This window comes from Lissotriton vulgaris, chromosome 1_1 (assembly GCF_964263255.1).
Source record: "Lissotriton vulgaris chromosome 1_1, aLisVul1.2, whole genome shotgun sequence".
Classification (NCBI taxonomy): domain Eukaryota; kingdom Metazoa; phylum Chordata; class Amphibia; order Caudata; family Salamandridae; genus Lissotriton; species Lissotriton vulgaris.
Window position 1 is genome coordinate 756,721,938 of NC_141685.1, and position 24,723 is coordinate 756,746,660.

Genomic DNA, 24,723 nt, shown 5'->3' on the forward strand with positions numbered 1-24,723 from the left:
GGGTCCGCTGTTGGTTTCTTTAGTAGAGCGCTGAGTTCGGCGTGCTTCCAGCTCTCCGGGAAGGTGGCGTTGTCGAAGGAGGTGTTGATGATGTCCCGCAGGTGGGGTGCGATGACAGCGTCGGCCTTGTTGAAGACGTGGTGAGGGCAGGGGTCGGTCGGAGATCCGGAGTGGATGGAGTTCATCATGCGGACGGTGTCTTCGGTGCTGATCGGAGTCCAGGCGCTGAGGGTGGTGGTGGGGGGCGGTGGTTCGGTCGTGGCGTGCGTCGGTTAAGTGCTGAAGCTGTTGTGTATGTCCGCGATCTTGTTGTGGAAGTAGGAGGCGAGAGAGTTGCAGAGGTCTTGCGATGGGGTGATGTTCTTGTTTCCGGCGTTGGGGTTGGAGAGCTCTTTCACGATGTTGAAGAGTTCCTTGCAGTTGTGTGCGTTGTTGTCCAGCCGGTCCTTGAATGCAGTTTTCTTGGTGGCGCGGATCAGTTGGTGGTGCTTCCGGGTGGCAAGCTTGAGGGTGGTCATGTTGTCCGGTGTTGGTTCTCTTCTCCAGACTTTCTCGAGGGCTCGGCAGTTCTTCTTGGAGCTCTTGAGTTCGTCGGTGAACCATGGGGCCTTCTTGCTGCCGGGTCTGCTGCTGTGCCGCGATGTGGTATGTCAACAAACAGGGGGAAATGGGGTCGCAGTGTCTCTGCAGAGAGGCTCTGCGTCCCAGGTCCTGGGTTCAGGACCACCAGATTTGTCTAATGGCAAATCATCTGGCCGGAGTTCTGAACGTGCGTGCAGACAGTCTCAGTCTGCAGTTCTCGACCGACCACGAGTGGAGGCTTCATCCAGAGGTAGTTCGTTTCGTCTTCCCGATGTACGGAACTCCTCGGGTGGACCGGTTTGCTACTTGCGAGAATGCTCACTGCCCGTCATTCTGCAGTCTCCAGTATCCGGTGCAGGGAGCTTTGGGGGGGGCGCGTTTCAGTTGAGTTGGGGCTCAACTCCTTTACGCGTTTCCTCCCATACCCTTGATTCCTCGGGTTCTTAGGAAGATTCGCCAAGATCTGGCCCAAGTTATATTAATCGCCCCGGATTGGCCAAATAGGGTGTGGTACACAGATCTTCTCCACCTCTCCTTGTCCGTCTCCCTCTCCTTGGGCAGACCACCTCTCTCAGATGGAGGGGCAGGTTCTACACCCCCACCTCCAGAGCTTACACCTTCATGCCTGGAGATTGAACAGGGCAACCTGAATTATTTTTCTCTCCCGCCTGATGTGGTGGTTGTTCTTCTTTCAGCCAGGCGTCTTTCCACCAAGTCCATCTATTCTTATAGATGGTCTAAATTTGTTTCATGGTGTGGAGAGAAATCTATTGACCCCTTAAGAGCATGTTTGTCCAACAAACTTCAGTTTGCTCTTTCTTTGTTCCAGCAGGGCTTTGCTGTTACGACTGTAAAAGGTTATTTATCGGCCTTGTCGGCATTCCTTTATTTGCCGGACCAACCAACTATGTTTAAGTCGCCTATTGTGTTACCTTTCATAAAAGGTCTTACCAACAAATTCCCTCCTACTCCATTTATTGTGCCTCAATGGGACTTGAATCTTGTTTTAACCTATTTGATGGGTTCACCTTTTGAACCTTTACACAAGTGACCCATGAGACTTCTGTTTTTCTTGTAGCAATTACCTCAGCACTGGAACACGGAAACCGGGAACCTTGAAAGAGGGAGACTAACACTGACAAAAACTTTTGCCGACGTTGACGATACGGCGCACGCGCCTCCTTCGCAACGCTTTTCTCCTCCCGGTATACTCCACTCACGGTGCAGAACAAGATACCCATTTATCGATTTGGATTTTGACCGGAGTTTTCGAGCAACGCCCGGACGGGGCGTTTCCTATTGACTGATCATCCCGTAAATATTTTCTACGAGGATATAGAACAGAGCCGTGTACCTTCAACAACCCAATTTTAAATGACAAATGACTAGAGATCTGTACGGATTCCTTCTAGTCTTCAAAGTTTCTCCCCATTCAGCCCTGAAGATTCGCAGCTTGTTCCCTGCGATGAAACACGTGTTGGCTTACGAATTGGAACAATAAACTGAAGTACCCACACTAAGAACGAACTGTGTTTCTACTGATATTACCCACACTCAGGATTATGAACTCTTTCTCGAAGATGTATTACAAGTTTGGATTTGTATAAAATTTGTATAAAAACAATAACTGTCAATTGTGAAATACTTCTATAACAATCACTACCTGTCATCACATAAATGTCTAAGTGCAGGGGCATAGCTGTTTTTCTATAGTTTCAGTTGATCACTTTCCTGGTCAACGTTTTGAGCGGTTTAGAGGTATTACCGCCCGCCTCATTGCCTAGACTCATTAAAACATTCTGAATAGTACTTTTGCGGATACTCAGGAAGTGCGCCCACCTTTCCCTGGAAACCAAAAGACCTCTTAGTTGTTCTTACCTCAGCAAGGAGTGTGAGCTTCAAGCTCTTAGTTCAAAGCCCCCATTCTTGACCATTCATGCTGATAGAATGGTTCTCAGGACCAAGGCTGCTTTTCTGCCTAAGGTGGTAACTCCTTTTCATCTGGGGCAGTCCATTACCCTTCCTACCTTCTATCTTCCCCCCTCACCCTTCCAAGGAGGAGGAGTGGCTTCGTCGTATGGACCCTAAGAGGGCGGTGAGCTTTTATCTCGATCGGACTAAGGACTGTCGTGCGGATGACCAGCTCTTTGTTGGATTTGTCGGCTGCAAGAAAGGAAGAGCGGTGCACAAGCGCCCGCTATCAAGATGGATTATCCTGTGTATTAAGATCTGCTACGTCCTTGCTGGTAAGGAACCTCCAGAGGGTATAAGAGCCCACTCTACTAGAGCAAAGTCTTCTAAATCTGCTTTGTCTAGGGGTGTTCCTGTAGAGGACATTTGCAGAGCGGCAACTTGGGCCTCCCTCCACACTTTCGCGAAGCATTACTTCTTAGATTCCGAAGTGAGGAGGGACGGCCATTTTGCTCGTTCTGTTCTTCAGGATTTTCTGGTATAGAAGAGTGGACACCCTCCTCCTGGAGTGGGGACTGCTGTGGGATTCTATTCACAAGGTGAGGAATCCACTGGCAGATGTATCCATCAGAAGAACAAGTTGCTTACCTTCGGTAACGCTTTTTCTGGTGGATACAGTATCTGCCTGTGGATTCCTCACTGACCCACCCGCCTCCCCGTTGTCCACTCTTCTATACCTGATAAGTGTATTTTTGTAATTTTCAATGGAAGTGTTTAATTGTTTTTGCTTATTGCATGGATTTCACACTGTGTGTGTTGGTTTGAATACTGTGTACTATGTATACTGTGCTTATTTATGTCGGTCCGTCCGTGTGCCTCAGGGGCACGGAAAAAAGGGCGGAACTGACGTCATCACGCCGATTAGGCCCTATTGTGGATCCAGTGACGTCAGCGGGGTCGCGATTAGAGTCGTACCCTCTGTGACGTCGTCCAATACCTCGGCGGCATGGAGAGCTACAAAAGTTTCCGATTGGCTGCTGCGCAGGGGATATTCACAAGGTGAGGAATCCACAGGCAGATACTGTATCCATCAAAAAAAGCGTTACCAAAGGTAAGTAACTTGTTCATTTGACCACTAAACAGGCAGTCACAATTAGTTACCTTGCACTAAACCCAGATCATTGCTAAATTTTACTACTAAACTAGACCGTCTCAAGTGCATTTATCTAGCAGGCAATAGGATCATGATTTGAATGGTGCAGCAGGTACTATAGCACCAGGACCAAAAGCTCTTGGCACCCCACTAAAAACTAAATATTGCTATATTTTACTACAAAACAAGGGGTTACAAGTGCAGTTACCTTGCAGACTAAAGGGTCATGATTGGAATGATGCAGCAGGTGCTGTGGCACCGGGCCCATGTGCTGTGAGCACTCCTCTAAACACCTAATATTGTGGTGTAGCGCAGCGGCTAAAGCGGCTGACTGCAGGGCTCGCAGTTTGATCGCCAGTGTCAGCTCAGCATCATGTGACTCTGGGTAATATTTTTTATTTTTTTTTATTTTACAGAGTTTTATATAGCGCAAACTTGACCCGAATCGGGTATCGGAGCGCTTTACATAGCAACAGTTGCATTACATAAGGACACATTAATTTTGTTAGGCACAGGCAGATTAAGTGATTTGCCCAGAATCTCAGGATGTTCAGCATCTTTGCCGAGACTCGAACCCAGTTCCCCCTAGTAGACATCGACCGCCCTGGCCGTTACGCCAACTCCTCCTCACTTAATCTCCCCAACAGCCCCCAGCACCTTGAAACCCTTAATGGGCAAAATGTTTGCGTTTTATAAATTGGAATTATTATATATTTTACTTATCGGACCCCCAGGATATTGCGGCATAAATTTGCAAATTTAGCGGCACAAAAATGAAAATTTAGCGGCATTATTGCGGCACTTTATTTTACTCGTAAGCATTCCTTTTCAGCCCTAAATCAATGGAACCTGTTTTAGCATAGTATTCCACTTTGAAATAGGCATATTTAGTTTCTGCAGCTCTGCGGAAGCACAGCTCAAATCTACTAGTCTCGTGGGAGCAGGCCGTATTTCTCCCTGGGATGTTCTAGCACCCATGTATGCACCCCTGGCTGGGCACCACTTTCACCACTCCCTGGTTTGTCACACAGCTCCCTTCACTCTCTGGTTTAAGTCACGCAGCACATTTCACTCTCTGGTTTCAGTCACGCACCTCCCTTCACTCTCTGGTTTCAGTCATGCAGCTCCCTTCGCTCTCTAGGTGCAGTCACACAGCCCCCCTTTGCAGCGGCGTAACAATAGTCCCAGCAGAACCCGCGGTGCTGGGGGCCCTAGCCCCTAGCTCCAGGGGGTCCCCTCAAGCACTGCGTGGCATGGGAGACTGGTAATAAGGGTCGTTCCCTAAAAATGATGGAGTCAGCAGCAAAAGTAAAATACTGAAAAGATGCTCCCTACAGAAAATAGTTCGAGTTTTGGGGGGATGGGGCAGTTACGTACGTGGCCATTGTAAGTGTGGCTTATGCTGGTACTGTGGCATTGTCTGATTTGGCCTAGGGCAGGATAAGTACAGCAGAGCGACAGGCAGGGCAAGGATGGTCAATTTAGAGGGTGGCAAACGCAGGCACATTGATAGAGCAGTCTCCACCCACGTGGTTCAATTATTACATTTTCCTCATTAGGTCAAATGTTTTACATCAATGGTCAGAAAAACGCATCGGGTAAACCGCCAGATAATCTTCCTTTGAATAGTCCAATTCAGTCAATTTGAGCCAAGGATTTGTGTGTTTGGCCTGGCTGGTAAAATTAAAATGGCTGTGCTGAAAAGTCATTGACAAAGGCATAACAAAGAAGACCGATAAAACTGCACACTTCCTTCCAAGCCATCTTTAAAATTGCTGCATCGTATTCTACTCATGCACACTAACAATTTCGGTGCACAATCTCAATAAAAATTATACTCCCATGCACATGAGGCATGACTTGTGTTAAGTACATCCCACATACTAGCAGAGTGGTTTACCAGTGGGTTAAAGAGTGGTCCGTTTAACAGAAGCACTGATGGGCTGAGGCGAAAATAGAAGGCATGGTCAAAGAAAATTGCAGAAACAGCTAATAATTTGGGGATCCACATAAGAGCACTCTCACACAATTATCTACTTTCTACAATGAAAAACTTGTCCTCACCCAAAAAAGAAAATTTGACTCTGCAGTGTCTAAACTCCCTGTGAAAGTTTTTCTTTGATTTGAATAGTATGTTAGTTCACAGAGGTCCCTTGCAGGGGGGCCCCCTCCATTATCATTACGCCACTGACTGTTCTGTCGGCAATTTGGTGTCTTGTTATTTATCCTGCAATGAGTTTGGAATAGAAAAATGTCAGAAAAAGATATTGCCCGATTGGGGGCCCGTAGCGGGGGGTTGGGGGTGCACATGGGGGGTACCTATGGTACCCCCCTGCATTTGAATGTAAAACGTGGCAGGCACTGCGCAGTGCTTTCATTTTGTACATTCAAATGCACAACTTGCACTTGTGGCATTGTGGCGGGTGGTGCTTTCAGCACCGCCCGCTGCAATGTTAGAAATGCGGGATGTACCATCCTAATGGTATGTGCGGGACCGCCGCATGCATTGCGTGCGGTCCCATTCCCCAGGGGTATGGCGGGCAGACGAAGTCCGCCCGCCATGCTAATAATGACCCCCTTAGGCTTGGATTTTATATGTAGCGGAAATTAGGTGAGAGTAAGTATTGTCTTATGGGAATACTCATCCTAAATATGTTTGCGAATCTCCAAAAAGTCAGAAAAATATTCCATAGGTAGGGGTAAACTAATGGGAGTAAATTTCAGATCATGATGTATCAGTGTTTGAATTTGTGAATCTGCCCTATGAGGGTACCAGCAGGCAGTACACCTCTGCATATTGTTGAGGAGTGGAGGGCTGTATACCAAACGCTTATAACTCCAGTCCCTCTTTAAACTTACAGATGCAGAGGGTGGAAAAAAATGCAGAGAAGATTTAGAAAACAGATTAAAGAATCCCCGTGTTTTCCTGTTTTGGATCCATTTCAGAGGGGAACAAATTAACAAAAGAAGGAAAGAGGGTGAGAACCGTTTCTTAGAGTCGGTTTTCAGTAAGAGACGAGGAGCTGCTAGGCAAACAGAGGGAATAAGAGGGACGAAGAAAGAAAGGTCGGAGGGCAGCTGAAGCGGCAGAGCAGAAGTGAAGAGTCCTTTTCTTTCTCTGCCCTTCCAATCGTCCCCGTGCTGGGATCCTCATTTTTTACATTCTTTACTGCAATTACAGGACAGCAGTCGAGCCTGCAAGCTGGAGCGCAGAGAAGCAACACTTTCTATTTCTCGCTCGCATTTCATAAATAGTGTATTGAAAGAAGCAGGCAGCTCTCACGTTGCACAGTGCCGTTCACGTGACGTAGGCGCTTACAGCCAATAAATTGGCTTTATTTTTTTTTGTACCTGCCGGGAGACCCTTTTTTTGCGGCCGGTTTGGTAAATATCGCCGCCATCGCGATTGCCAGCTGATTTCGCGATTCTTTCGTGATTCGCGAAATGCTGGAGGGTCTGACTAATATACAGACACAATTGCAGTTATCTTGCAATTAAGAGGCTTGATTTCAAGGGTGCAGCAGTTACTGTGGCCTTGCAGCAAAAAGCTCTAGGATCCCCTCTAAACGCATATTATTGCTACATTTCACTACTAAACAGGCAGTTACAATTGCAGTACTAGGGTCATGATTTCAATTGTGCAGCAGGTGCAGTGGCACTGGGGCCAAAATTTGTCATAACTCCTCAACACATTATATTGCTATTACATCATTTAATTCTACTGTTGCTCTTTCATTTTTCAAAATGTTGCTATTACTTACCCGCACTAAACCACTAGTAACGGCACAATATATTGCCTTTTTGTACATAAACAAGTTATAACACTTTAGCAGACTTTCTGTAACTTATTTTGTATAACTACTCAGCAAGCTACAACTTACAACAAAACAGCTTATTAATCACATAGGCGACACCTAATGCATTTACCAATGCTTGTAATTGAGTTCCCTCAGTTGACCAGCCCTCTCAAAGGCTGCAAACCATTTGGTGATATCACCTTCTGTGTATTTAGGGGCAATCCCTTTCGGGATTTTAGGGTCAAAACCATCTTCCTTATTTATAATTTTGCTGCCACCAGAGATGGGTCCTAGGCCCAGTTTAGCTCTTTTCTTTTCTATAGCCAGGAGCTTAGCCTCTAATGCTATTGAGAGGCTATCCTCTTGGCTAATTTCTGAAGATCTGCATCTTTAGTGTCTATCTCTTTTGTAACCGCAGTGGGGGTGCTCCCAGTGGTATTGTTTACCGAAGGGGTATGGGTGGAGTCCGTGTCAACATCATCCACCTCTGGGTCTTCATCATTTTCCCCAGTGGGGGAATCTTTACTTGCTATGGCCTTGCAATTTTCGTCCAGCAACTGTTGCAGATGAGCTTTCGTGGGTTTAGGTCTCATGGCAAGTTTCCATGCCTTGCAGAGCTCCTTGAGTTGGGGTACTCTAAGGTGCTCAAAGGGAGCCATGTTAAGTTCCTGGGACGTCCCTTCTGAAGACAGCATTTTTTGTAGTTTAAGTTCCCACTTTAAAAATCATAATTACTGCTTATGACCTAACTACTTTGCAAAACTGATTAGAACTTAAAAAGTAGTAGAGGGACTAAGGACATATCTGCTATTTTAAAACCATTTAGAAAAATTGAAAATTGGAAATGTTTTTAACTAGACAATTTTGGATTCCTCTGTGGAATATTTTATCAGCCAAGTGGTCCAGCAAATGTCGAGTATTCTAATCCACAGCTGCACCACCAAAGTAGGAAGTTGACTCTTTAAGTGGGCATTATGGTATGAAAGTCCCAAAATAACTCCACGACTCAGTCTACATCAAGCTTCTCTCCCCCAGGTCCACCTGACTCTGGTCACTCCCAGGAAAGGCGATATGTTTACCATTGTTTATGCAGGAATAGCTTTTGGCATTTGGGTTCTTCCTGTTTCATGACTAAGAAGCATATTCTTAAGCAAACTATTGACAATCACCATTCGCCTTTCTTTCGTGGTGTATAGGCTGGAGACTCACCTGACCCCAGAGATGTTCCGTACTCCACTGCATGAAATCGCTTTGAGCATCAAGCTGCTGCGTCTGGGAGGAATCGGGAACTTCCTGTCCAAAGCCATTGAGCCACCACCACTGGACGCTGTCATTGAAGCTGAGCACACACTAAGAGGTAATAGGGGAGGGCAGGTGAATGTACTGGGAGAGAGTGGAGAAAGGATGGGCTGGGTAAATGTTGCATGGACATGCAGGAGGTTTCTGCAGGAAATTTAAAGTCTGCTATGTTGAAATAGATGACCAACTGAACAGTGGAAGAAATTAACAACTGCTAAAGCCATTGTGCAGTGTGGCCTACGATTCTGGTACTGCTTTGTGTGTCAACCCTTTGAATGGGAAAACCTAGGCTTACCCTCGGTAGCAATGGCAGCAGGCTTTTCCTCCATAAAATGTGTTTTAAAGTAGTTAACTAAACCAATATTAAGGTTAAGAAAGGAGTAACAATCCCAAACGGGTTTAGTAAAAATAATATATATTTAATGATTAAATGAGTGCCAAAGAAAATGGATGAGACAATCTGCAAAGTGTTTTTTTCTATCTCAGTGCCCAAAGGAATAATAAGTGCAAGTCAAAATGTTGTTTGTATTCATTACCAAAATTGATGAGTGGAGGCTGTAGAAAGCTGGTTGTTGTAAATGGCCCTTTTTGCAGGGTTACCCCTAAAACATTTCCTCCTATTTCTTCCTTACCTGTGTGTGTTGGTTTTAGGACTCTGGGCACTTTACCACTGCTAATCAGTGCTAAAGTGCATATGCTCTCTGTGTAAACTGTGTTATGGATTGGTGTTTCCATGATTGGCTATTTGATTTATATGTCAGTCCCTAGTAAAGTGCACTGCGCGTGCCAGGGCCCATAAATCAAATGATGTTGGTGGGCTGCACCACTGGATTGGTTGGTCTTTGCAGTCCTTGAGACTTCTTAACAGGAGGCCAGCTCGGTTTCAGACCCTTGGAGATACTCAGCACAAGTAGAGAAAGTTCAGTCCAGACCTTTCATTGCCCAAGGTAGAAGCAGCAGCTGCTGCAGGCCAACCCAAGAAAGCAACAACACAGCAAAGGGGCAGTACTCCTCCTGGCAGCTCTTCTAGCTCCCCTTCTTGGCAGGTTCCTTGATTCCAGCGAGTTCCCTGAAGTCTTTTCTATCCCTGAGACTTCCAACAGGAGGCAAGCTCTACTTCAAGCCCTTGGAGAAAGCTGTAACAGCAGGATGATGAAAGCACAGTCCAGTCCTTTCACTACCCAAGACAGAAGCAACCACTGCAGGCCAACCCCACAACACGCAGCATTGGGGCAGTACTCCTCCTCCAGCTTTCCCAGTCCTTCTTCCTGGCAGGTTCCTTAGTTCAGAAGGAATCTAAAGCTTTGGGGTATGGGCCCCAATATTTATACCAGCAAATCCTTTGTCCTCTGAAGGCAAAGAGGCGTGTACCTAGTTCAAACCAATTCTGGGTGCATTCTGCCAGTGTGCACCTTATTCCTTTGTCAGTGTAGGCCAGGGTCATCAGACGCACCAGAGTAGGTGGAGCCAGCATCGTGGAAGGCAGTCACAGCCCTATTCAGACCCAGGTGCGACTCCTCCCACCCGTCTATGTGCAGATAGGTCTATTCAGCCCTGTGCTGACTCCCCCTCTCTCCTGGAGTCTCCCCTAGCCCCTGTCACTCACAAACCAGACAGACCATGCACAAGCTAGCATAGACAGGGTGGATGGTTAGGTCCGAAAATACCTACTTTCTAAAAGTGGTATTTTCAAACACAGAATGTTAAAACCAACTTCACTAAAAGATGGATTTTATCATTCTGAGTTCAGGCATACTAAACTCTACCATGTTCCCCGAGCCAGTTAGGATTATAGGATGTTATAATCAAACTGCCCGTTCTGGCCTATAGGGAACAGATAGCCTTGCAATAGTGAAAAACTAAGTAGGCTGTAATTCACGATCAGGACATGCCACACACACCAGGGCATGTCCTACCTTTCACATGCAATGAACCCTGCCCATGGGGTTATCTTGGGCCTTCCTTAGTAGTGACACATGTAGAAAAGGGAAGGTTTAGGGACTTGCAAGTGTGTGCACTTGCTAAGTCGACATGGCAGCCCCAGGCTGCACACAGGCTCTGCAATGGCACGCCAGAGTTACACTTTACGGGCTGTTTGCGTGGGTGGCACAATCCAGTGCTGCAGCCCACCAACAGCATTTGATTTATGGGCCCTGGCACGCACAGTGCTCTTTACTAGGGACTGACCCATAAATCAAATAGGTCAGTCATGGAAACACCAATCCATAACACAGTTTGCACAGAGAGCATATGCACTGATTAGCAGTGGTAAAGTGCCCAGAGTCTTAAAACCAACACACAGGTCAGGAAAAAATAAGAGGAAAAAGCAAAAAGTTTAGGGGTAACCCTGCAAAAAGGGACCTTTCCAACACTGGTTCTTTATATAGTGGACCAAAATGAGGCACACTGTGTAATAGTCCAGGCAAACATCCGTTGATTTACAGAGGCAAAAAATATACCCCAAATGCTCTTTTGTGGTTGGGTACACAGACAATAAATGAGACACTCTCGAGAATAAATCTGTGACCAATTTAGAAAATTAACTCTGGGTGCTCAGGTGCAGAGTGGAAATGTTGGCTGTGCTCTTTGCGTCTCAGGGCCTTGCGATAGTCTGTCTCGCTGGTTGAATGTACAGAATCAGGACAGCTGGATGTGACTCTGTGGTCCCTCGACAGCTGCTTGGTCTGTCTTTGGAGTCTGGATTGGACTCTCAGCCTTTTGTTTGCTGCAAGGGGTCCGGTACCATGGGTATTTATCTTGTGCAGCTCTGGTTTGTACTGATGTCCTCACACATTCAGGAGCACAGTTATTTCTTCCTGGGAGGCTGTGGGATCGGGATGGCCGGTGAGTGGAAACTTGGTGAACCGGACTTTGCTCTTCAATGCCTGCGCTCTGCAGAGAAGTAGCTCTTCGGCTTCAAGGGCGAGTGCTGACAGCTTCCAAGAACCCCAGGAGACAGCCAGCCCTCCGCAAACTATCTACGTTGCCACGGGCAGGCAGCGAATGCTGAGAGAGGGAGTAGCTTTGGTATAAGAAGCTCAAAGAATCTACTCCTGAAACCCCGTAGATTCAGGAAAGAGAAAACCTACAAGCGCTCCTTCTCAGGAATGGCACCCAGGATCTGGAATGCGCTCCCGCCTGAAACTAGGCGTATCTCCTCCGCTGCACTCTTCAAGAAAGAGGTGAAAACCATCCTTCTGGCCAAGATCTCCTGAACATTATAGGTATTGGTTCAGAGACTCTACATTGCCTGGTATCAGTGCTCACCTTGTCCTTTGGCATTATACCTCTACCTGATGGTGACACTACTTCGCCTCATTCGTCCTACCGACCAATATATGAGATACATTGGTCACAGATTCACCCTCCCGATGCCCTCACTCAGTGCGCTCTCTATACTAAAACACTGTTATAAGCTTGCCACACACCCAAGGTGTACCTCAACACCTATATAATGTGATCCATGACTTGTGCAGTTTTATTACCTGTTCACCTGACTGTATATTGATTTGTTTATGTATGTTGTTTTCTTATTATCCTTCATGTTGTGACTACTACATTGCTCCCATTACCACTGTTCTTTCCTACTGCCACTACCCTGCCATTGTGAAGCGCTCTGATATCTGTAAGGATCTTGTTCGCGCTATATAAAACTTTGAATAAATAAATAAATAAATAAATAGAAGCGTCCCTCCCCTCCCATTAGGAGCTCATGAGGCATCTTAAAATCGCATACAAAATATAAACTTAAACAAGACCATCATATTAGGTGGTTCCTGAAGCAACATACCTAATGGGTATTGTATAAAATGATTTAAAAATCACTGTTTAGGCATTGAATGACTACACTCACCTGTTCTTAGGAGTGATTAGAAGGGATTAACTCTATCTGGTCCTGATGAAGAAGCCGTGGGGGCAGGCTTTGAAACATGTAGACCGGGAGCCTACACATTAATTTGTGCTTCTCCCAACTACCCCTTTTTAACCATATCAGCCACTAGATCCAATAAAGTATATTTCTCTCTAGCGGACCGGTATGTTTAACATTTACTCTTTACTAATCACTGACCCTCTTCACTCATATTCTAGTTTTCATCATAGTCCCCCCCCACCTCCCAACAGTGCTCAAACATCTCCGTCTGTTACAGCACGCCCCGCCCCGCAGTGGGGCAGGAAGAACCCTATGATGAAGCCAAGGGGACTTTTGGTGGGTGAGGGTTATTTTAAGAAAGTAAGTCTTTTCCCTTAGGGATTATCTGGAATGACCCCTATCTCTACACTCTAGTTGACTTTCTTTGATGAGCTCATATCGTACAGGAGCCAGGTCCACTTTATACCTCTCTCTCCCCTTTTGATCATTACTAGTTCTTGGAAGCTGGTCAGCTGCAGGACAAGTCGCTGGTCACGATTGTCGAGACTTTGTGCAGGGAGGATTTGGTGCCAAAAGTCCACAATCTGTCTCTGGTTCTTGTGGCTCTTATTTGTCCTCTCTTCTTCATCTGTCGAATCTAAGTTCCTGGTGTAAGGGGTACCACCTAAATACTCAATTATGGGGTGATATGTGGGATTGACAGATAGTAGCCATTAGACTACTTGCCTTTAGAGAGTCTTCATCCTCTATATCATCACTTCCTGTGGGAAGTGGGTATAATCCTGAACCACAGAGCCTAATTCACCCAAAACTAAGATGGTGTATTTCTAAAAGTCTGGTCCACTTCAGGTAGCCCACCTTATTTATTTTATTTATGTAGGAAGTTTTGTATAGCGCGAACGTGACCATCGAGAGTATCGAAGCACTTTACACGGAGATAACAAGATTAGCACTTGGTCTGATCAACATGCAAACCTTATGCTTGAGAGACAAATAAATCAACAGTTAAGAATAGGCTAACTGTGGTTGGAGTATAACGCAGCCAGTGCTAGGCAGGATAGTCTACATAAATTGCGATCTGAGTCTATTCAATGACATTGATAAGTTGATTTAGGGTAAGAACTTAGACAGGTATGATTTGGCTTCTCTTATGAAGGCGTAGGTGGAGGACAGTAGTCGAAGGTCCGGCAGTAAAGAGTTCCAAATCTTGGGAGCGACAGTCGAGAATGCTCTAGCCCCAGTTATCTTTTTGAGGGTTTGTTGGGCTTTCAGCAACAAGGGGATGGCTCTTCGAGAGGATCTGCAGCCCCCTGATTTTTCGGACAGGTAACTGGGTGTGTTGAAGTGTAACGCTTTGTGCGTCATGCAGGCAATTTTCAGTTGGATTATTGCTTCATTTGGTAGCCAATTTAAAGTTTTTAGGGCTGGTGAGATGTGTGCATTTCTTTTAGTTCCGGAGACCAGTCTTGCTGCTGCATTGAGAGAGGCTCTTAGTGGTGCTAGTTTGTATTTGGGTAGGCCACATAATGTGGCAATACCGTAATCCAATCTGGGTAAGACTAGGGCTTGGACTGCTAGCCTTAGATTTTCATGTGGCAGGTATGGTTTCAGTTTCCGCAGAATGCTCGGTTGGTAATTTGCTTCTTTGGTGGCAGCATTAATGTGACCCTGCATATTTAGGTGTTTGTCTAATGTAATATCTGAGGATCTGGCAGAGTCTATGATGTGGGGCGCTTTTAAGGGCTATAGGATGATTCAGCCACAGATCCATCTTGATGCTGTTATTTGGTGGAGAGATGAGAAGAAATTCAGTTTTAATAGCGTTGAGTTTGAGGTGATTAACCATGAGCCAGAGGTGTGTATTTTGTAGAATGGAGTTGAGGGATATAATATCATCTGGAGAGGCAATTTTGTGATCTAGCTGGGTGTCATCCGCATACATGTGGTAGTGGATGTTAGCTGATTTTAGGCAGTTTGCTAGTAGTTACAATAATAAGTTAAAGAGAAGGGGGAGAGAGCGGATCCTTGAGGAACACCAAGAGTTATCGCTTGTGACTGAGATGGGGATTGATTCATTTTGACTCTTAAGGATCTGTTTTGGAGGAAAGAAGCGAACCATTGTAAGACGGCCTCTGATAAGCCCATTCTTTGTTCCAGTAGTTTCAGTAGGGTGTTGTGTTTGACAGTGTCAAAGGCAGCAGATGAATCAAGCAATATTAGAAGGCATGATTCGTTCTTGTCCAGCATTTTTAGTATGTCGTCTACAATATGAGTAAGGGCTGATTCTGTGCTGTGATCTTGATGGAAGCCTGATTGGAATTGATCGGGAAGTTGAAAATGTTCTATGTGATTGCAGAGTTATTTCTGTACACATTTTTCTAAGCGCTTAGCCGGAGTAGGGATGTTGGAGATGGGCTGGAAGTTGTTTGGGTCAGAGCAGTCTGCCGTAGGTTTTTTTAGAATGGGTGTTACTTGACCGATTTTTAGGCAGTCTGGTGTAGAGAGGCGTTTACAATCTTTGACCATAGTGGGTGGATACAGGTTTTGATCTCTTTGAATATGCTGGAAGATAGAGGGTCTGTGAAGTGGTTAGATGGGTTTAAAGACGAGAGAATATTGTAGATTTCTTGTTCGCCGATTGTGGAGAAGGTGTTGCAAGTGGCATTATTTTTGGGGGTGAGCCAGGGTGGTTCCATTCCTTCCGTAGGTTGGGACTAGTGAGATAGGTTGACTGGGAAGGCCGGTAGTAGTCCCTTTGCTAGTTGAAGTTCGTTCTCCATCTTGGTTGTTTGGTCCTTGAAGAAGGTGGCTAGTTCTTCGCAATTTGGTAGGGTTCTGGGTCTGGAGTCTACGGGGTTTTCTGTGTTACGTGATTGCTGTTTGACTATTTCAAATAGTTTTTTGGGCCTATTTCTGACTTTGTTGGGTTCGGATAAAATTTGCTTTCGCCAGTCTTATTCTTTGATTGTATGTATTCCACATTGATCTTAAGCGTTTTAGTGACTCTATTGATGGGGAATCTTTCCACGCTCTTTCTGCCGTTCTTAGATTGCGTCTTTCTGTGTTCAAGTTGTCGTTAAACTATGGCTTTGAGTTTTTGATGGAGATGTTTTTCTGTTGTAGGGAAGCAATAGAGTCCATGACTTCTCTTATCGAAGTATTGTAATAGTCTTTGAGGTCGTTGACATCCTCCATATTGTGGTTAGATCATTGTGGTTTATATTAAGATTCCTTTTCCTGTGTTTTATTTTCTTCAGTTGGCCATTCCTTGGGATCTCCTTTAAGTTGATGAGGAAGATGATCTCCTTTAAGTTGATGAGGAAGATGATGACCCTTAGGGGTGGGTGGAATTAGCCTGAGAGGGGGGCATGCCTCCTGACTAGCTAATTTTCCGCCTGTCCCGGTCTCCTGTCTTTTCCTCCAGCCGCAAATGACTCGAGCATGCGATCCGATGCCAAAAGACACCACTGCACCGAGCCCCACTGCCTGAGAAGTGGACCAGTCGTGTCCCTACGTGCCCAAGCATTTTCAGGCATAAGCCTCCTGTGGGTTCAACCGGTCTGGCCCACCAGTCCGAGCTTGCAGCCTGTTTTCGACCAGACCGTTCCCCAATTGAGGTGAATGGGGCACCAGATACCAAAACACATCTCTGCACCCCGCTGCCCCAGGGCTGCCCGAGGTGACTTGTTAGTGTGGCCTTAGACCTTGCTCCATACTCACCTTAAGTCCTGGAGAAGGGTCCCATAAGTTGCTGTCAAGTACCCAATGCAATACATGTTTTCCTTTCATGGAATAACATTACCGCTCCAGAAATTCACTGTCAATTTTCGAAACTTATAAAAAATCAGAATTCAAAGTGCTTACTTGATTCCGTTGATTTTGGTATCTAAATTCATATAAAAAGTGTTATTTTTATAAATTGGTGTCAGATTTCTTTATTCAATGTCTCACTTTCTGCCTTTGTATGTGCAATAAATGCTTAGCTCTACCCTCTGATAAGCTTGCCTGCTCGCTCACACTACTAAGAGCAGTTACGTTATCATTTGTGCCTCTGTCAGCCAATTGGGTTTTGCCTACTCTCTACACAGTGTACCTAATTTTGGTTCCTTAAATAAAGAGCTGGATTCCTACCAATGGTTTCATAGCTAATGCATTTTTTGGCATGTCAAAATTAATTACTTTTGGAATGTGCTTGGCTGCAGGTTCTAGTTTCCAGACATAGACCTACCTTTGCCACTTAGGTAGACTTCATTACATAGAAAAAAGGTTTAGTCCAAGACTTTGTTCACACCAGTGCCATGCATACATTTTAGGTGGCTCATTTCATGTAAGAAGTATCTTATTTAGTCAGTCTTGTTCTTTTCATGGATGGCTGAAAACTTGTGAGTAGACCTTAGCAGGTTTAGAATATTTAATGAGTTTTCCTTTTCAGACCTTGATGCTTTGGACACAAATGACGAACTGACACCCCTGGGCAGGATACTTGCAAAATTGCCTATTGAGCCACGTCTTGGCAAGATGATGATCATGGGCTGCATCCTTTAGTAAGTATGAACTTATTTGCATCCTTAAGGCCTCTTACTGGTGCCAATCCCTACTTGGACCTTCTAAGCCCTTCACATGGTCCTAATGAGTACCAAACTTTCAATTGGAGGCATCTGTTGGGTACCAACTTCAAACCCACCCGTCAGATTAGTCCTGAAAAGAGGTGTTTGGTTTCTGCTTTTTGGGAACTTGCAGGTACTCACATTCTAGGCTGTTTGATGCTAAATCACAAGATTGAGTTCCCAGGGTTTGGGATGTTAACTGACCCTGATGTTGCATAAGCAGATTTGCGCACAGTTGAAGCTTCATTTGAGGTTAGACATTTCTAGGAGCACTGAGAACCAAGGGCTGTTGAGCCCAGATAGGAGCTATTAGGATCGCTTGAATTGGAATCTGATGCATTTTCCTGATGACCGAAGGCATCTCTGTGGGTTGGGGGGAGAGGATGCAGGTGAATGGTTTGTCTTGTGTTCTAGTTATTGTGTGACTGCTCCCTTTTTCTATCCAACTGTCTAAGTATGGAAACAAATTAATGTGATTGTGCCATAAATTGGGTCACCTTCACAGCACGACATGTGGTGAACTCTCTAGGGGCTATTTTAACCCAAGATAGTAGTGCCTTAAAATGATAATGAACTCCAGTTACCACAAACCTGAACTACTTAGGGTGAGCTAGATGAATAGATATATGAAAGTAGGTGTAATTGTGGTCAGATGTTGCCTTATAAGTTCCCCACTTGGAGTAGTGGAATGACCTCCTGCAGCATAGACGTTTTGAAATAATTGATGTGTTGTCGTGGTTGAGAGCTTACAGGTCGAGTATAGGCCTCAATGTCTTTTCTTTCTTGGCTACAAGAAAGTATAGGGAATACACCCATTGTTGCTTTCAACTTTGTGAAAGAAGTTTGGTCTCATTTTAGAAGAGCTTGTACCTCCTCCAAGAGTTACTGATACTCCTTAATATGTTGACATGGTAGGATGTTTGGTTGTGTCCTATGAAATTCTAAGTGAAAACCATCGGCAACTGTTTTGTGTGGCCACTGGTAAGAGGTTATGTCCTGCAGCTAAGGAAGGTATAACCTCAGACGTCTCCTGACAGGTGTTAGATGGTTCGATATGGGAAGTGTTTGAGGTCATTGCTTGGAGGCAGCAGTGCCTCGACCATCTGCACCTCTTGCCTTAGCAAGGCAGCACCATTCTGTTATCTGATACAGTCTCTATAGACTTTGGTGTCAAGCCTTTCATCTCTGAAAAATACCCAAGGAGCCATCCTCTATCCAACTGTTTCAGCTGCACCAAGGTCTTGACCAGTACCTGCCTAATGTTCTTTCTAAGCAATGCTAGCTATCTGATAAAATCGTAAAGCCCGTTTAAGGCAAGCATTATCGGGAGCCTCTTTGCTTCAAGCCTTGATTCTTTAGTCTGCTTTTTTGTTTGTATCACAGGTTCTCATCCAGGGGATACTCGTCAATAGTCATAATCTATGAATTATCCCCGCCCATGTGCGGGATCCCGGAGCATATAGAAAATACATATAAATATATATGTATATATATATGTGAAATATATATTTGCAGCCTAACAAACATTTTCCAACTGGCAAAATTGCCGCAAAATTACATAAATTAGCATACATACAGTAGTACTCTTCCAAACCCTAAGGAAGAAAGAGAGCAGAAAGACATTTGTATACAACAATGCTTTATTGCCATAGGAAAACCTGTAATTGCAGGCATTTGCCAGTAGGCTGCAGTAGAGTATAAAGCAAACAGAGAAAACTGACACCTTGCCTTTAAGGCATTAGAGTAGGGGTACCGTGCCTTTAAGACCTGAAGGCAACCCCCTGCTCCCATGATGCACCACAGGTGACAGTTGGGTCAGTTCTTTTTTCCGGCTCCTTCTGTGAGGATCCTGGAGCTTGAGCTCTTCAGTTTTCAACTGAAATTGGTTTTTTGAGAGAGTTTTCTCAAATTATTCGACATTTTTTGAATAAATAAGGCTTCTGATTTATTTTTCTGTGGTAACCCATAGGAATTTCCTGTCAGAATGCCTGCCCTTTTTAGGAAATGTCCTTCTTGTGACAAAAAGATGGCTCTGAATGATCCACACTCTGTGTGTATTGTGTGCCTTCCATCTTCACACATTCCTGATCAGTGCCATCATTGTAGAAAATTTAAAAGTCGGACTCTTCGCGACAGGGAGAGGATTCAACTTCATGCCATGCAGGAGATGGACAACAGTCACCAGGTGGGTGCTTCCTCAGCCCCTAGATCGTCTCCTACAAGCAAGCATGCCCAGAAATGGCGTCATTCCACCTCTCCTGTCTCCAGAAAGAGGAATGAAGGTCTAAGATCTCCGTCGACGTCGAGGACGCCGTCTAAAAGGCCCAGATCATCTTCACGACGTCGAAGATCGCCGCCGCAGTCAAGTAAGTCGGCGTCGAGGCACCATGCTTCGGGCTCGAAGTCCATGGCTGCTGCTACTTCTAAGTCTCCGTCGACGTCGAGGCTTCCGTCGACGTCGAGACACTCTCCGCCACCCCGGGAGGGATCGGCGTCGAGAGTTAGGGCGGCATCTAGGTTGCCGCTGGCAAGCGGGCCGCCGTCGAGAGGGACTGTCAGATCCCATCCTTCGACGCCGAGGCGACGTCAGGAAAGGTCGCCGTCGACGCGACGTCGAGGAAGATCATCGTCGAGACGACGTCGAGCAACGTCGTCGACTCGACGTCATGAAGTACCTCTACCTGATCGACGTCGAGGAAGATCACCGTCGAGGGATAAAGTGACGGCAGAGGTGGAGTCACCGGGTTCAAAGTCTTCAGGAGGAAATCGTCATCTCCTGGCTTGAACATTGTGCAGGTTTCCCCAGTATCTACTCCCAAATCAGCGGGCAGCTTGATTTCTCATCCTCAAGGGGCTGTATCTGGACACAGTAGTCCGGGCTCGGACTACTCCCGTACATATTCCCCTTCTAAGGCGAAGACTCCAGCTAGACCAGCTAGATCTCCTCGGAGCCCCAGGAGGTCACCCAGACCAAGATCGCGAGTCAGATCACGTTCTCCAGTGCGGTCAAAGACACCTGCCAGATCCAAATCTCCAGTCAGGCCAAGACCAAGATCCAAATCTCCAGTCAGGCCAAGACCAAGATCCAAATCTCCAGTCAGGCCAAGACCAAGGTCTCCATCAAGACATCGTTCTAGATCTAGGGACAGTCATAACAGGAATCGTGACAGGTCCCATAGGAGGCGACGTACAAGGTCTTCCACAAGGTCGTCATCGACTAGGTCTTCTTACCGAGATTATTCTCCGACCTATTCCTCTACGCCACCTTCCCGAGTCTCTCCAATTGATGACCTCGCGACTTTCTCAGATGTATTAGTCAGAGGAGCAACGAAGCTTAATATCACGCTGAACACTCCAGTGGTTCCCTCTTCTGTGATCTTTGATACCCTCCGTCATCGTACAGCGCCCAGACCTCTACTACCCCTGGTCCCTGGCCTCCTAGAACCAGCTATGGCTACATTCCTCACACCAGCAGTGGAGGGATCTGTTCCATCTCGGATAGCCAAAAAGTATAAGGCCCCTGCAGAGGATCCCTTGTTCCTCAGATCGGATCCTCCTGCGGATTCTATCATTGTGGCGGCTGCCATGAAGTCCCATGCAGGCTCTACGTCTTCCTCAGTACCACCTGAAAAAGACCGCAAGCTTATGGACTCTTTTGGAAGGAAGGTATGCAACACCTCTTCTTCCTTTATGAAGGTGGCGAGTGCCTCTGCCTTACTGGGAAGGTACAACAGGTCTCTTTGGGACTCCCTGACTCGCTTTACAGACAAGCTCCCCAAGGAAGATCGCCAAGATTTTCTGGAGACTTTGCAGGAGGGAGGCCTGGTAGCCAATCAAGTTATTAGCGCCGCAGTTGATGCCTCTGACCTTGCAGCTCATGGCTACTCAAGTGGCATTTGTTCTCGTCTTCAGCCTGGCTCCGCCTGACAGGGCTCAAACCAGATGCCCAGAAGAAGATTTTGAATTTGCCCTTCAATGGGAAATCTCTGTTAGGTCGACACACGGACGACGAAATGTCCAAAATGAAAGCTGAAATGGACACCGTCAAAGCTGTGGGATTAGAAAAGCGCAAGGAGTTCAAGAAACGCTTTCGCCAAGGTAACAGGAAGGCCTTCCAACAGAGGGTTCAAACCCCTCAGTGGCAAACCCAGTCGCAACAGAAGATGCAGTTCCAGCAGCGTCGTCCTGGCAGAGGAAGAGGTGGCAATACCAGACAGCAGTTCAACTCAAAACAACCTCCTAAGCCCTGAGCCATTGCTTCCTCCACGTCTGTTCACCACTCCGGTGGGAGGGAGTGTTTCTCATCATCTGACAGAGTGGCAATCCATTACAAAAGACAGATGGGTGCTGAGTATTGTGCAGCATGGTTACTTGCTGAAGTTCAAATCCCCTCCTCCTCAGCGGTTTCCCCAGTTGCAACATCTTCCACGTTACAAGACTCAATTGCTAAAAGACAAAGTCTCCATCCTTCTAGAGAAAATGGCCATAGAGGAGGTTCCCTCAATTCACAGAAATCAAGGAGTGTACTCACGGTATTTCCTGGTTCAAAAACGAGGAACTGTCAAAGAATACAGACCCATTCTAGACCTTCGAAGGTTAAACAAGTTCATACGAAAAGAAAAGTTCCGTATGCTTGCCCTGCACCAGATCTTCCCACACCTACACCAGGGGGACTGGATGTGTTCCATCGACTTGCAGGACGCCTACTTCCACATACCAGTGTCCATCAAACATCGGAAGTTTCTAAGATTTCAGATCGGACGTCGTCACTACCAATATCGAGTACTGCAGTTTGGCCTGAAATCTGCACCTCGGACATTCTCAAAATGCATGGCGGTGGTGGCTGATTTTCTCCGCAAAAGAAAGATCTTAGTCTATCCATATCTAGACGATTGGTTGTTGAAGAGCTCCACTCCGTCTCTGCTTCAGAACCATCTCTCGTTCTGCCTCAGACTGATGAAGTCGTTGGGTCTTCACGTCAATCTGAAGAAATCAGTTCTCAACCCTTCCCAGCGGATCCACTACCTGGGTGCTTCTCTGGACTCACTTCAGGCAAGCGTCTGTCCTTCGGAAGAGAGGTTGTCATCTATGCTTCTGAAGTCTCGCCTTCTTCTGGACAATCAGGCCCCCACAGCCAGACAAGTGTCCTCTCTGCTGGGATCGATGGCATCATGCATTTACATTGTGCCCAATGCTCGCCTTCGAGACCTCTGCAACAAGCCCTCGAGGATCAGTGGTCTGAAAGACGGGATCAGTGGGAAGACCGAGTCATGCTTCCTCAAGGAGCCAGGGACTCGATCAGATGGTGGTTGAAACGATCCAATCTTCTACGAGGAGTTCCATTTCATCGTCCTCTTCCATCTCAGTCAATTGTCACGGATGCCTCCCTCCAAGGCTGGGGTGCTCACATGGACCAACTCCAAGTTCAAGGTCTTTGGTCCGAGATAGAGCAAGGCTACCATATAAACTTCCTGGAGCTTCGAGCAGTCCATCTTGCTCTCAAGTCTCTTTATCCTGCCCTGCGCACCAACCACCTCCAGATTCAGACGGACAACACAACAACTATGTTCTATCTGAACAAGCAGGGAGGCACAAGGTCAAGAGTCTTGTCTCTGGAAGCACAAGCCATCTGGCACTGGCTCCTAGCAAGAGGCCTGTCCGTCGTGGCAGTTCATCTACCAGGAATTCAAAACGTCCAAGCAGACTGCCTCAGCAGAATCTTCGTCGAAGCGCACGATTGGGTGCTCAACGAGGAAGTGGCTCAAGAAGTTTTTCGGTGTTGGGGCGTACCAGACGTAGACCTGTTCGCAGACGCGGACAATGCAAAATGCCCCGTCTTCGCGTCCAGGTTCCCCCAACAGGGATCACTGGGGAATGGCCTTTTGATCAGCTGGTCTCAAACGTTACTCTACGCCTTTCACCCCCTGCCTCTGATCCCGGCAGTGATCCAGAAGTTCTACAGGACCAACACCAGAATGATCCTGATAGCACCAGAGTGGCCACGCCAGTGGTGGTACCCCGATCTTCTTCAGATGTCGGAGGTTCCTCACCGGCGCCTACCATGCCGTCCAGACTTGCTGACCAAAGACCAGGGGAAGGTGTTGCACCCCAACCTTCCTTCCCTTCGCTTGACGGCATGGCTCCTGAGGTCATCCAGTATGGACATCTAGACCTCCCAGCAGACTGCATGACTATTCTTAAAGAATCGAAGCGACCCTCCACTAGGAAGTCTTACGCTTTCAAGTGGAAGAGGTTTTTCATATGGTGTCGTGAGCATTCTCTTGACCAGGTACATGGCCAAGGGCAGGTGATTCTTCCATACCTATTGCATTTAGCAAGATCAGGCTTGAAATATCCCTCCATCAGGGTTCATTTAGCTGCCATCACAGCATATAGGAAGTCTCCTAATCGGACATCTTTCTTCCTTATGCCTGTAGTTAAAGATTTCCTAGAAGGTCTGAAAAAGGTTTTCCCACCGGTGAGGTCCCCCTCCCCTCCCTGGGAACTTAATGTTGTACTGACTAAGCTGATGAGTGCTCCTTTCGAGCCTATTCATAAGGCCTCTTTGCAGCACTTGACCTGGAAAGCTGCCTTTTTAGTGGCGATTAAATCTGCCCGTAGGGTCAGTGAAATCCAGGCCTTGTGTTGCAAGGAACCTTACACGATTTTTCATGCTAATAGGGTGGTTTTAAGAACGCACCCAAGTTTCCTGCCTAAGGTGGTTTCAGACTTTCATATCAACCAGTCTATTACCTTACCTACATTTTCCCCAAATCCTTACACTCCCCCGGAGAGATCATTACACTCCCTTGATCTCCGGAGGGTCTTGAAGTTCTACTTGTCAAAAACCCTGCCTCTGAGAAAGTCTGACCGGCTTTTTGTTAACTATGGCAATACTAATACTGGCCTGTCAGCTTCAAAAAGGTCCATTTCTTGCTGGATTGTCTCCTGTATAGCTTTTGCTTATCAGCTAGCTAACAAGACTTTGCAGGGTAAACCACATGCACATTCTACTAGAGGGAAAGCTTCCACTACAGCTCTCCTTCGTAATGTTCCTATTTCTGAAATTTGTAAAGCGGCAACTTGGCGGTCTGTTCATACCTTTACCCGCCATTATTGCCTGGACTCAGATACTCAGGCCGATGCCAGAGTAGGGCAGGCCTCTTTAAGGAACTTATTTGCATAAGATGTATTTGCAATATATGTCTTAATCGTTCTGTGAAGTTTTATACTTCTTGCTCGTCCGCGAGACTTTGGGTATGAGCTTGCTAATCTATTAATAGATTATGACTATTGATGAGTATCCCCTGGATGAGAATGATTAGTTACTTACCTGTAATCCTAGTTCTCATCCAGGGGTATACTCATCAAAGTCATAAGCTCCCGCCCACCTCCCCGGACGAGCAGAGTTACACAGTTATGCGATGGTTTATTGTGGATCTCCTCAGGTGTTATGCACCTCCAAAAAGAACTGACCCAACTGTCACCTGTGGTGCATCATGG

General features: G+C 46.2%; 1 protein-coding gene across 3 annotated transcripts in view; it reads left to right on the forward strand.

Moving 5' to 3' along the window:
* DHX9 (DExH-box helicase 9) overlaps nt 1-24,723 on the forward strand; it is a 208,302-nt gene that overhangs the window by 164,224 nt on the left and 19,355 nt on the right. For all 3 annotated transcript variants that reach the window (XM_086955648.1, XM_086955651.1, XM_086955658.1), the window contains exons 21-22: nt 8,640-8,800; nt 17,046-17,157. In XM_086955648.1, the coding sequence (XP_086811774.1) occupies nt 8,640-8,800; nt 17,046-17,157 (273 nt within the window). The remainder of the gene's footprint in view (nt 1-8,639; nt 8,801-17,045; nt 17,158-24,723) is intronic.